General features: G+C 39.9%; 1 protein-coding gene across 1 annotated transcript in view; it reads left to right on the plus strand.

Moving 5' to 3' along the window:
• The window catches only part of LOC135204370 (ribonuclease P protein subunit p14-like), a 29,599-nt gene extending 19,107 nt beyond the window's left edge, over positions 1-10,492 (plus strand). Inside the window, exon 4 of the mRNA XM_064234594.1 lies at positions 10,183-10,492. Within this exon, the coding sequence (XP_064090664.1) occupies positions 10,183-10,401 (219 nt within the window). The 3' untranslated portion in view covers positions 10,402-10,492. The remainder of the gene's footprint in view (positions 1-10,182) is intronic.
• The last annotated feature ends 3,429 nt before the right edge of the window (positions 10,493-13,921 follow it).

The raw sequence follows: 13,921 nt of genomic DNA on the forward strand, positions 1-13,921 counted from the left end.
TAATTCAAGGTACTTCCTAAAAATCAACATGAACAGTAAGTATAGTATAGTGACCTGTTGGTAATTTTTATACTTTTACAGTTAAGTAGTAGTATCCTCAACAACTGCAATATTTGATATTAGTCCAAGTACCTTCAAATTAATTTTTCTCTTACTTTTCTTGGTTTGATTCATCAGAAAACTTTTATAAATAAATTATTGTAATTTATGCATCTACTCTTCACAGGTTTTTAAGTGGCTAAACTGTGATGGTATTTTTAGAGAATGTAGGTCCATTGGCCTTTAATGTGTTATATTTCTTTTGTTATATTATGTATAAACAACAGGTTTCTGTACACTTATTCTTAAAGAAAGCTCAGACCCCTTCCTTCAGTCTTTTATCACAGTAATTATCATATCATTAGCTTCAGAAAGTTGGAGGTTGCAAAGCAGAGAATATTGATATTGACAGCTTATAATACCTGAGCATTTTTTTATTTGGTATATAGGTATCTAATAAACAGCATAATTCTATTTAGAAGACATTCATAGCCCTCTTGATTAATTCTTCTTTCCAAAGAATGGGGATGGAGAAATTTATATTTTGAGACATTTTTATTACCAAGATTTGCTGAGTATTGTTTGTATTGGCTGTTCAGAGACACAGTGGAAAGTTTATCGCTCAGAAGTTATAAGGAAGCCTAGTGAAAAGCTATACTCTGTTTTTTTCCATCTGTCCATCCGCCTGTGGTGTTTGCATTTGGTAACACTGCGTCCCGGGCTTTAAATAGTTACGCTATGTTTAAGTTTTAGGTAAATAAAAGGATATCTGGGTGTACATTTGTAACTGAAAAGTGTTTTAATAATTTATTGTATGCGAATTACACCGTTAATATTCGAAATAGGGTTATTATTATTGTTGAATGTAACCTGAATGTAACTATCTAAAGCCCGGCTGCAGTGTTACCATACGCATACACCACAGGCGGATGGACAGATGGAAAAAAACAGAGTAGTACAGTATTATTTTCAGCCTTAGAAATAGAATGTTATAATCTTTGGTATGAATATAATTTTCAAAAATCTCAATTATTTATTTTTTGTGTTGCAGGAACTTATTTACTGTTGTTTGTAGAAAATGATATTGTTATGATACAATAAAGTTTTATACATACTTACCTGGCAGATATATACTTAGCTATTAGACTCCGTCGTCCGACAGAAATTCGAATTTCGTGCACACACTACAGGTAGGTCAGGTGATCTACCGACCTGCTGCTGGGTGGCAGGAATAGGAGCCATTCCCGTTTTCCATCAGATTTTCTCTACCACCTGTCTCCTGAGGGGAGGCTAGGTGGGCAATTAATTGCATATATCTGCCAGGTAAGTATGTATAAAACTTTATTGTATCATAACAATATCATTTTTATACATTCAACTTACCTGTCAGATATATACTTAGCTGATTCACACCATTGGAGGAGGGTAAGAGACAGCTAATTACTGACATAGACAGGAATCACAACATACGTTGTAGGTAAACAAAATTAAACCTTGGTTCCTACCTGATTAGATGGAAGACTTCATGGTTACTGCCCAGGAGTCTGCTTCGTCTCAAGAGCCTCAGTGAGATATTGATCTATGGCTAAGAGTTCTTGTGGATCTGCCAAAGGGGTCTTATCCACTTACTCGGCAGAGCCTGAAAGGACTTTGTCAATGGGTGCTGATCCACTTACTTGACAAGAACCTTATTCAAGGAGCACAACACCGATCCTGATCACATTAACCTAACACCCGTGTTAGTTCTAAAGATTGAAAGGAGTTATCCCCAAACTCCTCCCAAACAACCAATAACTTGAACCACAAAAGCACGCAAAACATTATAGCACAAAAAAAAAAAATTTTTTTTGTACAACCCTACTTGTCAGATACATTCCTAGTTCCTTACTGACAAAGGCAACGGCCGCCTGTGCGACATCAAGCACCCCTGCCAGTAGAAAACCAAGAACCCATCTAACAAGGAGGTTTACGTACACACATAAAATTTAAGGATCAGTATTTGCTCCAAGCCCCAGCACCGTATCCGCTGATACAAAAGGACCTAGAGAGAAGCACTTTTCATAGGTTACTTTGACGTCTTTTAGATAATGAGATGCGAAGACTGAGTTACATCTCCAATAAGTCGCATCTAAGATGTCTTTCAAAGACATGTTTCTATGAAAAGCTAACGACGTAGCAACCGCTCTTATCTCATGAACTTTTACCCTAAGCATTTTGAAGGAGTCATCAGTGCATTTTTCATGAGCTTCTGTAATAACGCTCCTAACAAAAAATGCCAAGGCATTTTTGGACATGGGGCTTTTCGGATCCCTTACAGCACACCATAGACCTTGTTTACAACCTCCAAGTTGTTTCTTCTTCTTAAGGTAAAACTTAAGAGCCCTTACTGGGCACAGTGATCTTTCTAGCTCCTCTCCCACCAAGTTTGAAAGACCTTTCACTTCAAAACTCCTGGGCCAGGGTTTTGAAGGATTCACATTCTTGGCCAGAAACAGAGTCTGGAAAGAACAGATAGCCGAATCTTTCTTAAATCCAACCCGAGAGTCAAGGGCGTGGATTTCACTCGTTCTTTTAGCCGTAGCTAGAGATATCCGTGTTAAATCCCTAAACGATGCAAGGTGAGGAGGTTCAAATTTTTCAGATGACAGGAACTTTAAGACCACATCCAGGTTCCAGCTAGGGGTACGTGGAGACCTGGATTTAGAAGTTTCGAAGGATCTTATCAGGTCGTGAAGTTCCTTTTCTTCAGCTATTTTCAGGCCTCTATTTCTAAAAACAGCTGAAAGCATACTTCTATAACCTTTTATGGTTGACACCGATAACTGAGATTCTTCCTTTAGAAAAATCAGAAAATCGGCTATGTTGGTCACAGAGGTATCGGAGGAGGACAGCTTCTTCGCTTTACACCATCTGCTAAACACATCCCACTTCGATTGGTAAACCCGAATAGTTGATGATCTTCGGGCTCTGGCGATAGCGCTCGCAGCCTTGCTTGAAAAGCCTCTTGCTCTGACAAGTCTTTCGATAGTCGAAAGGCAGTCAGAGCAAGAGCGGGGAGGTTTTGATGAAACCTCTCGAAGTGGGGTTGTTTGAGCAGATCTGTCCTGCTTGGAAGAGATCTGGGGAAGTCCACCGTCCATTCCAGTACCTCTGTGAACCAATCTTGAGAGGGCCAAAACGGGGCGATGAGGGTTAATCTCGTCCCTTTCGATGCCACAAACTTCTTGAGAACTTCCCCTAGCAGTTTGAACGGGGGAAAGGCGTAGGCGTCCAGGCCAGACCAGTTTAGTAGAAGGGCGTCTACCGCTATCGCTCTCGGGTCTTCTACCGAGGAGCAGAAGTTCTCTATCCTCTTGGATAGGAACGTCACGAAAAGGTCTATCTGTGGCCTCCCCCACAGGGACCAAAGGCTCTGACACACTTGCGAGTGGAGGGTCCACTCTGTGGGGAGGACTTGGTTCGACCTGCTGAGCCTGTCCGCTCTTACATTTTTCTCTCCTTTCACAAACCTTGTCAGGAGGGTAATGTTTCTTTCTTTTGCCCATACTAGAAGTTTCTTCGTTAGTTCGTAAAGGGAAAACGAATGGGTCCCCCCATGTTTTCTGATATAGGCTAGGACCGTGGTGTTGTCTGAGTTGACCTGCACCACCTGGTCTCTAACTTCCGGTTCAAAGCACTTTAGAGCAAGGAAAACTGCGAACAGTTCTTTGGAATTTATATGCCAGGCTTCCTGCTCCTTCGTCCAGGAGCCTGACACTTCCTTTGCTCCTTGAGTCGCTCCCCATCCCGTCTCTGATGCATCTGAGAATAATATTTGGTCGGGGTTCCGAATAGCCAGAGGCATGCCCTTGTTCTTCTCTAGAGGGACCAGCCACCATTTTAGGTGATTCTTTACTTCTAAGGGAATCAAGAAAGAGTCCGTCAAGTGCCCTTCCTTCCAATTTCACATTTTTCTCAAGAAGAATTGAAGAGGGCGTAGGTGAAGTCTCCCTAGGGAATTGAACTGCTCCAGAGAGGAAAGGGTCCCTAGAAGGCTTAACCATTCCCTCGCTGAGCTGCATTCTTTCCCTAGGAAGTCCGAGACTTTCTGTAAGCCTCGAAGGAGCCTTTCCTGGGAAGGAAAACCCCGAGAATCCATCCGAATCCCCAGATAAACTAAGTTCTGGCTGGGGATCATCTGCGATTTCTCGAGGTTGACGAGCAATCCTAACGATTGAGTTAGGTTCAAAGTCGTATTCAAGTCCTCCAAACACTGGCTCTCTGATTTGGCCCTGATGAGCCAATCGTCCAGATAAACGGAGATGTTGATCCCTTTTAGATGAAGCCATCTGGCCACATTCCTCATTAGGTACGTGAATACCTGAGGGGCCGTAGACAGGCCAAAGCACAAGGCCCTGAACTGAAAGATCTTGCCTTGTGTCACAAATCGGAGATACAGTGGTACCTCGAGATACGAAATTAATCCGTTCCGAGGCTGCCTTCGTATCATGAGTTTTTCGTATCTTGGAACACATTTTACATGTAAAATGGCTAATCCGTTCCAAGCCCTCCAGAAACACCCCAGTAAATTATATTTCCAGGCCTAAAACACATGTTCTAAGGTTACAACGCCGATCCGACGGAAGAAATATGACTCCAAAAAGGCAAAATACTGGACATATACTTGAGTAATATTATACTGCATGTAATGTTCAACCCCATTTTTACTGCATAGATTAGGACTTTAGCATATGTCCCTTAGCAATAAGCCTAGCCTATGTTAGCGGTTGCTACTGTAGCCTAGTCTATGATTCTGACATCTAAACCTAAGAGCTAAAAGCTTAGAATATGCCAATAAAATGTATAAATAATCAGTATGCACTCATTTCAAATAATTATTAATTAATCATTAACTATAATACACAAACAAACAAAAAACAAACCTTCCAATCGATTGTTTACATTCAGCTCTTACCCGTCTTACGAGTATCGAACGAGCCCCAAGCAATCATTTTTCCTAGCACACAGTAAGCCATAAATTGCCATTAGTATCTCTCTTCAACTAATGAAACTACCAAAAAGTATAATAACCATTCATTTCTATTCTTTATTCTATCTTTACCTAATGTTTTTTTTTTTATTAAATGTATTGCATGAATAAGTTTTTCAATTTACAGCATCCTTTTACCAATAGAATACTTAAAGCACAAGGGGTAGGTGCTGACCAGTAGGAGAGCAGGACCTATGGGGTGACTAGCATCAGGAACCAATGGGAGAGCGGGAGGATGGTGGCGAGTTTACTGAGTTGGCGGCGCGGGAGTTTTAAAATTGTTCTCAGTGGTCCGGGCGAATCTCGGGACTTTACAGCAACAACCTTTCGTATCTTGAAAACTTCGTATGTAGAGCAGTAAAATTTTTCGCATTGGCTTTCGTATCTCAAGTTTTTCGTAAGTAGAGCCTTTCGTATCTCGAGGTACTGCTGTACTTCCTTGACGATGGGTGAATGGGAACATGGAAATAAGCATCCTGAAGGTCCAGGGAGACCATCCAGTCTCCAGGACGCAGAGCTTAAAGAACCAAAGCAGACGTCTCCATGGAGAATTTCTTCTTCTCCACGAAGCTGTTCAGAATGCTCACGTCTAGCACAGGCCTCCATCCCCCCGAAGCCTTCGAGACTAAGAAAAGGCAGTTTAAAATCCCGGGGAGTGAGGGTCCTGCACTAATTCGATTGCTTCTTTGTTCCACATCGTCTCCACCGTCTGAAGGAGCATCTCCCTCGGAGCAGGGTCCTTGTACTTCGCCGACAGTTCCCTCGGTGTTGTAGACAAGGGTGGTCTGTTTTGGAAAGGTATGATGTACCCCTTCCCCAGAACAGACAGAGTCCAGGGGTCGGCTTTTCTGATGGCCCAGGCTTCTACAAACTTTAGAAGTCTGGCACCTACCGGTGTTTGGAGGACCTGAGTCCTACTTGGATTTCTTGAACGGACGGAAGGAAGACCTTCCTCGTTTATCAAAGGTCTTTCTTTTCGTTGGGGGTCGTGATGAGTAGCCTCCACGAAAGGGCACTAGAGGAGTACGAGAAGTTTTCTTGGCAACTGGTACTGCAGGGCGATTCTTTTTGGTAGACTGGACCAGGAGATCCTGAGTTGCCTTCTCAGATAGCGAACGCGAGATGTCCTTCACTAACTGAGAAGGGAACAGGTGATCAGACAGGGGAGCATAAAGCAGAGCTGATCTCTGAGTAGGAGAGACAGCTTTGGCAAGAAAAGACCCAAAAATTAATCTCTTCTTAACCACTCCTGATCCGAATAAGGAGGCAAGTTCTCCCTAACCATCTTGCACTGCCTTGTCCATACAGAACCTCGGATCCCGGGTCTTTTTAGCCAGCACCCCAAGGGACCAGTCCAGGAAGTTAAAAACTTCCAAGACGTGGAAAAGTCCCTTGAGGAGCTGGTCTAACTCGGACATGCTCCAGGAAGCTTTTGCAGAATTAAGGGAGTGTCTCCTTGATGACTCCACTAAGCTCGAGAAGTCCGATTCCGCAGAGGAGGGGAGCATCAGACCCATAGCTTCTCCAGTCCTGTACCAAATGCCTCTCCTGCCCGCAAGCTTGGAAGGAGGAGAACAATACACCGTTCTAAGTGTTTCCTTCTTCGTGCTCATCCAAGCATTAAGTGATTGAAGAGCTTTTCTCATAGAGATCGCAGGCTTCATTTTCAAAAATGAAGAAGACTTGGGTGTCTTGGTACTTGAAAATAGAGATCTAGGTGAAGGAGGAGCTGCCGGGCTCAAAGAGTCTCCGAATTCTTGTAACAAAAGCGAAGCCAAGTCTTTATAATTAGAGAGGCCATCACTTGTTGGAGTCTCTTCATCTGAAATATCCTCGCGCCTGGAAGGAGCCTCTCGCTCGCTTGGCGCTTCGCGCCTGGCAGGAGGTTCATTATAGAACGACAAATCCGAACTAGCAGGTTGCTCTCGTCTGGTTGGCGCCTCGCGCCTGGTAGGCCCCCCACGCCTGACTGGAGAATCGTTGTCAGACGAAGACAACTCTCTAGAACAAGCCTCTAGAACGAGTCTGGACTGAGGAGAATGTTCCGCTTCCTTATCCGTAAAAGAGCGAGGAAAAGAAGATGAAAACTTGGATCTCTTGATGGGAAGAGACGCATCCTTCCTTCTTGGAGGATCTTTGGAGAGTACTCCAACTAGAGGAGCGATTTGATCCTGCATATTACGAAGAATCCTCGTTGTTTCACTTTCCTTATCCAAAGGAGGGGAAGGAGAATGGTCCGGTGCAGGATCCCACGAATCAGCAGGAGAGAGCAACAAACTTCTAGATTTCTTCCTGTCCGATGGCAAATCCTCCAGAAAATGCTCAGGACTCGAATCTATACGAGCCGCTTTCCAGGACCTCTTCAAGGGACGGGAAAGATCCTTAGATCTCCATCCTCTCGGGAGATGAAGTCTCCGAAGAAGAGAAACACTCACGGAGAACGCTTTTACAATAGCGATCTCTGGCAGTCTGAGGCGTAACAGAACCTGCTGAAGGGACGTCTGACTGGTGGGGATTCTCCACAACCTCCGTACGGCTTTTGACATTCCTTCTCCTCTGGGCTTGGGAGCTTGAAAGAGGTCTAGGCCTGGGAGCGTTATGGAGCCGGTCAGACGCCCCCTCCACTGCACTAGGGACACTTATGTCACTCTCTACTGCACTGTTCACTGTACATTCACTTTGCTTACCTTCCATTGCCGCCATCTTTAGTTCCATTTTCTTAAGGGTAGCTTTGAGATGTGCAATCTCCGATGTAGAATCAGCAGGATCTATGAAAGGTGAAGGGGCTGAAACAGGAGTAGAAGGAGCAATATTTATAAGAGGAGAAGAGGGTACAATATTACTAACCTGATCGTTAGATCTAGAGCTAGGCAAGGTTTTGGAAGAAGCCTTCCTCACCCTGTTTCTTTCTAACTTCTTTAAGTAAGAAGTTAGAGACTTCCATCCTTCAACACTCAAACTCTTGCATTCTTGACAAGTGTTATTTAAAGAGCATTCATACTTTCTACAAAATTTACAAACAGTGTGAGGATCACCGAAGCTTTCGGCATTCTCACCTTGCAGCCCTCATTCACACACATTCTCACAACATTTCCAGAGTCAGACATCATGATGAAAAATCCAAACCAATTCCAATCAACAGTCCACAATAGCGTATGCCAGTACAACGATCCAAATACGTCACCAAAAAAGCCAATACGAAGATCAATTGCGATGCAAAAAACGAAATTCAGCCAGAGGAACTAACAACGATGTTGTCAGTACCGGCGACAGAGAAAATCTGATAGAAAACAGGAATGGTTCCTATTCCTGCCACTCAGCGGCAGGTCGGTAGATCACCTGACCTACCTGTAGTGTGTGCGCGAAATTCGAATTTCTGTCTGACGACGGAGTCTAATAGCTAAGTTTATATCTGACAGGTAAGTTGAATGTATAAAACTGATATTTTCAAATGATTTCCTGCCAAATTTAACTGATTAAAAATTGCAAAATATTCAGGATCTTAGTGACCTTTACTATTTGATGTTCAGTAATTTTAAATCCATTGGTCAGTCTTTTGGTTATCTAAGATTCATCCTGACTTCAATGGCTACAGGAAATAAGTTATCTTGGGATAGGCAGTGTTGCATAACTTATTCATAGCAAGACTGCCTCAGTGTTCTAGTACACCATTAATTGCAATTACAGCCAAGACGAGAGCATTCAAACTCTGACAGAGGACAGGCAAGGAAGGGAATAGATACAGGGAATATATTAGGGAGTCTAAAAGATAGGTGTCAAGGTCAAAGAAGAAGAGTTGGGTACTGGAAAGAACTTTAGCGCTGTGGCAGGGTAAGCAAAAATGTTCAGAAGAGCAAAGTAGAGAAGGAAAGATGTATTAGATGTAAATGAAGAGATTAAAGATGAAAAGTTAATTACTGAATTGACAGAGATTAACAACACAGGTAGTCTTTATAATGAGGCAACTATAGAAAAAGTGGCATGTAGAGGAGAAGAGATTACTGTATACCACAAATTTGTAGAGCTAGAAAAAGCATTTGATGCTGTACTTGGAAAATAATTAAAAAGGTGTTATGAAAGCAGAGGGTATCAAAATCATTAACCTAGTAACCCTATCATAACAGTAGAATTTGAATAAAGTCAGTGGCAGGTGTACCTGAAGAATTTGAGATGAATGTTAATTGCCATATATGTATAACACAGCCCTTTGCTCTTTATCAGTAATGGAAGGAACCACAATACTTATAGAAAAGTGGGTCCATTAACCCTGCTTCAAATAGAATACCTAGTGCTCCCAGAATCTGAGGAAGAGGTAATGGAAAAGTGTAAAAGGTAGATTAGAATGCAGAGGGGATGGCAACAATTCTATGAAAGTAGAACAAAGTTCGTAGATTATGAAGTACGTAGGTGGCAAGGGTAATAACAAAGGGAGAGTAACAACACCATGAATGAAAGGAAGCTAGATAGTGAAACTACTAGTAAATATAAATGTCCCATTAGTAGAGAACGACTTAGAAGGGGTACATAGGACATTCTATGCAAAGTAGGAGAAATATGGGCACTAGCAAGGACAGTGTAGAAAAGCTTCTGAAGAATGTGACCTTAGAATATCAAGATTTATACTGGATTATAAATTTTATTGCAGAGGAATTGATGCAGCGGTTTTGTATAGAGTGAAGAAAGATATAGCTCTCAAAGCCTGAAATTATGGAGGACAGAGGAAGACTGGTCTATTTGGCTCAGATAGAGCACAAGACAGGAAAGAATGAACAAGTAATTTCTTGCCTAACTCCATACAGGGAAAAACCTGCGTAAAATCTTGAATGATTAGGTTGTTCCCATGGTTTAGCATTTAAAGAATGTTTTAGGTTTGGTGGCTTATCAATTAGAAACTGATTGTTGCCACATGCCAAAAATAGTTTCAGGACTGAAGTCCCTATGGAATGTTTTCAACATGAATGATAAAAAAGATAAATTTTTCAAGTTCAGATGTATTTAAATTGTTTGCTGAAAGTAAATAAAAAAAAAATATTAGTTAAACACAGTCAAATTAGTTTTATGAAAGTGAACATAAGATATTCGTTTGGGTACTGATATCCAAAATTCATTTCTAGGTTGCAGCAAGCTCGACTCTGGACATCCTTAAATTTGATGAAGAAGAAAGGAGAGCAATAGTGAGAGTGCCTAGTGAGAATTATGCCAAGTTCAGAGCAGCTTTGACTATGTGCTCTGCTGTGAGACTAGATAAAGATGTGTTTCCCTTTATATTTACAATTAAGCAAGCTTCTTCTTGCTTGTTATCTCTTACTGGACCACAGAGAATTATAACCTAACATTCATTAGTACATATAGTATTTTTCTTTTTCACTCCCATATTCAAACTATACATACTATGTATTTATAAATAAATGTGTGCAATTCACACATCTGATTATTTATTACCTGACCTTTATATGGCTAGTGTAAATATAAAGATATCTTAAATGATAGCAAAAAGTTAAATTACACTTTTATCAGCAGTCAGAGCATGTTGAAGTTGTATGCATGGAATTTGAGGTTTGTTGAAAGAACCTTGTTTTTCAAGTCACCCACATGACCTCTTTCCTCTTTATAAAGGCCTTTCTTTGTTCTTTATTGTACATCATAAATTTGTAATTATCAATGCCTGTGCTAGTAATGTCAGTGATTTGATTAGTAAGAAATAGTAACTAATATTTTATACTGATTATATAGAGGCAAAAAAACCCTAAGGAAAGTAAATTTTTTAAAAATATTGTGATGTATATATTACTCAAGACTACATGCATGCCTGGTTTTAATTTACAGCACAATGTGATACATTGATTATGGAATAAAAGTTAATGTTTAGTAGTAGAATGAAAGGAAAGTCACTTCCATTTGGACAATGTCAATGAATTAGTTATGTATGATGTGAATTCTGAAAGAATGGCTGGGTGGAAAACTGCAAAATCAAGTCCGTTCCCTTTCATCAAAGTAATGTTTCTATTGGGTTTGGAGGTTTTGATTTTAGGCACTTGTTAAGTATATGAAACATGTTTTGTTTTGTATATAAGCTGTTGGTTCTGTAAAGGAGGGATTTCAAAGTTTTCGCGAGTGGTTTTTTTTGTTATATAATATTTCATTATAATTTCAGACGTTTTCTTGTTGGATGTTGTAATGGAATAATGAAGTCTGAATTTATGAGTAGTATTTTCTAAATAATCAATTGAGGCTAATTACAAATAGGTTTTTCTTATATTTTTTCATAAAAGCTAGTCTTGCATTTTAATTTGAACTATTTTAAAGGTTGAAAAAATGTTACATATACTAGGTCTGATAACATGCAGAATTACCAATGCTAATCTTGACCCAAGAGAATATATGTATTTTGCTATGGTTTTCTCCTGCAGTAAAAGGGATATATGCAGAACTAGACTGGAAATGTTATTACTTTTCTGTACAGTACATCAGAAAGATTACTCTATAATTGTACATTTCATTAACAGACTGTTCTGGGGAATTCATTAAAAAAAAAAAGTGTTTGCAGTTCTACAGGCTTAAGAATATCGTGTAAACAATACCTAGATTTAAGAAAGTGTTATGACAAAAAGAGGTCTGTGATGCTTATGAAGACAGGGCATGACACAAAACATTTAAAGAAATGCAGTTCTGAGACAACCTTGATGTCTCATGAGATGTGCTATGTAGCATCCATTCTAAGTTTGCTTCATTCAAGCTCTGCTAAATACCACTAATCTGTCTGTTTTAATTATTCTGCATAAGAAATTATCTTAGATTCAAATTTACTAGCAAATCCATCCACGATGGTGCACTATTACTGTATCAGTATTAGTTTACCTAAAGCTTCTTTTCATGTTTAGCCTAAGTTTAATTTTAGAATGGCATGTTGTAAATTCTACAGATATTTGTGTCTGTAGTCTTAAAAGGTCTGCCACCCCGCCTAAGGTTTTTTACTTAGTTTTTTAGTGGTAATGAAAAATAAAGTATTCTTGTTGCTTGTCTGAAGTTAGTTACCCATTTGTATAATTGTCTTATTGCTCAAGAAAATGTCGACCAGTAAAGTATGTTAAGTTTTTCTGGCAAAAACCATAGATTACTGTGATAATGGGAGGTAATTCAGTTGGCTTAGACTGGCTGCATTAATTGTGCATTGTGGCACAACTGCATATCACAAAGTGATTTTTACGTACTGTAACAGCATGTATTTCATCCCAAATGTTGAAAACAAGATTTTAACAGCAGCAGCAATTACACATTGACAGGTCTGAAATTGTCTAGTGTCAAGAGAATGCTTGTCATTATGAGGACAACTTGGTAGGAATGGCAAATGCATTGATGTTTCATTTGTTCCTGCTGGCATTCTCACATTTAACAGTGAGTCAGTCAAGATTAGTGACTCAATGATCAGGTTAAAATGTTCTATAAGAAGAATAAATATAAAGTTAAGTGGGAACTAGGCCGGAAATATGCAAGAAGTATATCTGATGGTGCTATTCCATAAAAGAAAAATGCAGTTTTTCTCATTCTCAGCAGAGGCATACTGTTTTTCTACAGATTGACTTTATCCTGAGGTACCTTGGACCTCTACAATCTGTCAGATTGACTACTTTATACTGAGGTATCTTGGACCTCTCTCAAATCTGTTATGCACAAGCTACCATTATACCTCTATTTCAGGTTTCTGCTGCATGAAGAGCATACGTTTTCATGCTTAGATGCAAATACTTTCTCTTATATAATATTATACCTTCCATCCATTTTCTTTACTGAGGTCTGATTTACAAAAGACGGCCATCATGATTGAAGTTAATCTTGGCAGTACTTTTTATGGTCCACAAAGTGGTTTATTAACTTAATGGAACTCTTACTGATCTTACTAAAGTCAAGTATATGTAGTATTGGCTGAGATACTTTATAACTGCAACTTACACTCATGCCATACTTTAAAATTGCTTATATATCAATACATTTCTCCGTCTGAATTCTTTTTCCACATACACTACACAAACAGTTCATCTCTATAAATTTGAGTGAGGGAGTGTTGACTCAGTATTCCCTTTTTGTTCCTACTGTCTTCCCAGTCTTCTGCTCAGAGGTACCAGATTTATTTAGGTGGAAGTGTAGGGCTTTCAGAGATAGTACTAACCAGCCCGAGAAAAGCTTTGTTAGGCTCAGAGGTCTGGTTAAATATCTTTTTTCCTATTCCATCAATGATTGTGAGGTGAGATCAGGTCAACATGCTAGCAAATGTTAAAGAGAAGAGGAGAGAGATCAAGATACTGAGCATAGCCTTTGGAAGAGCCACAAACAAGTTAAATAGGTTATGGATATAGGAGATTGAAAAGGATATATAGGTACAGAATATCAAACAAGGGAAAAGGAAAGACAAGATCTGGGACAGATGTACTCAGAGATTAAAGAATATGATGTTGCTGAAGGATGACAAAGATGGTCAAATTATTATTAGGATCTTTTAAAGATAATGGAACCGGAGATTTTGGGGGAGGTGGACCTGATGTTGCAGATATAATCTTAGGGCAAAGAATGCTGAATGAAGAATTGATGCAAGTTGTGAAGACTGGTGAACAGCAGCATGGTTTTGTTAAAGGAAGAGGTAGAAGTATAGTGGACTTTAAGATGAGACTGGCAGGAAAGAGGCAGGTAGGTGATTGGAAGATGTATTGCGAATTTATAGATTTAGAGAAGACATCTGATAGAACATCATAACACATAATGTTTTGGTGTTCAAGAACGAAAACACCAGAAAAGTTGGTCTTGACTGAAATGATTTTTAAAAGAACAAGGATAGTAGCCTGTACCAAAACAAATGTG

Source organism: Macrobrachium nipponense, chromosome 44, assembly GCF_015104395.2.
Source record: "Macrobrachium nipponense isolate FS-2020 chromosome 44, ASM1510439v2, whole genome shotgun sequence".
In the NCBI taxonomy this organism is placed as follows: Eukaryota; Metazoa; Arthropoda; class Malacostraca; order Decapoda; family Palaemonidae; genus Macrobrachium; species Macrobrachium nipponense.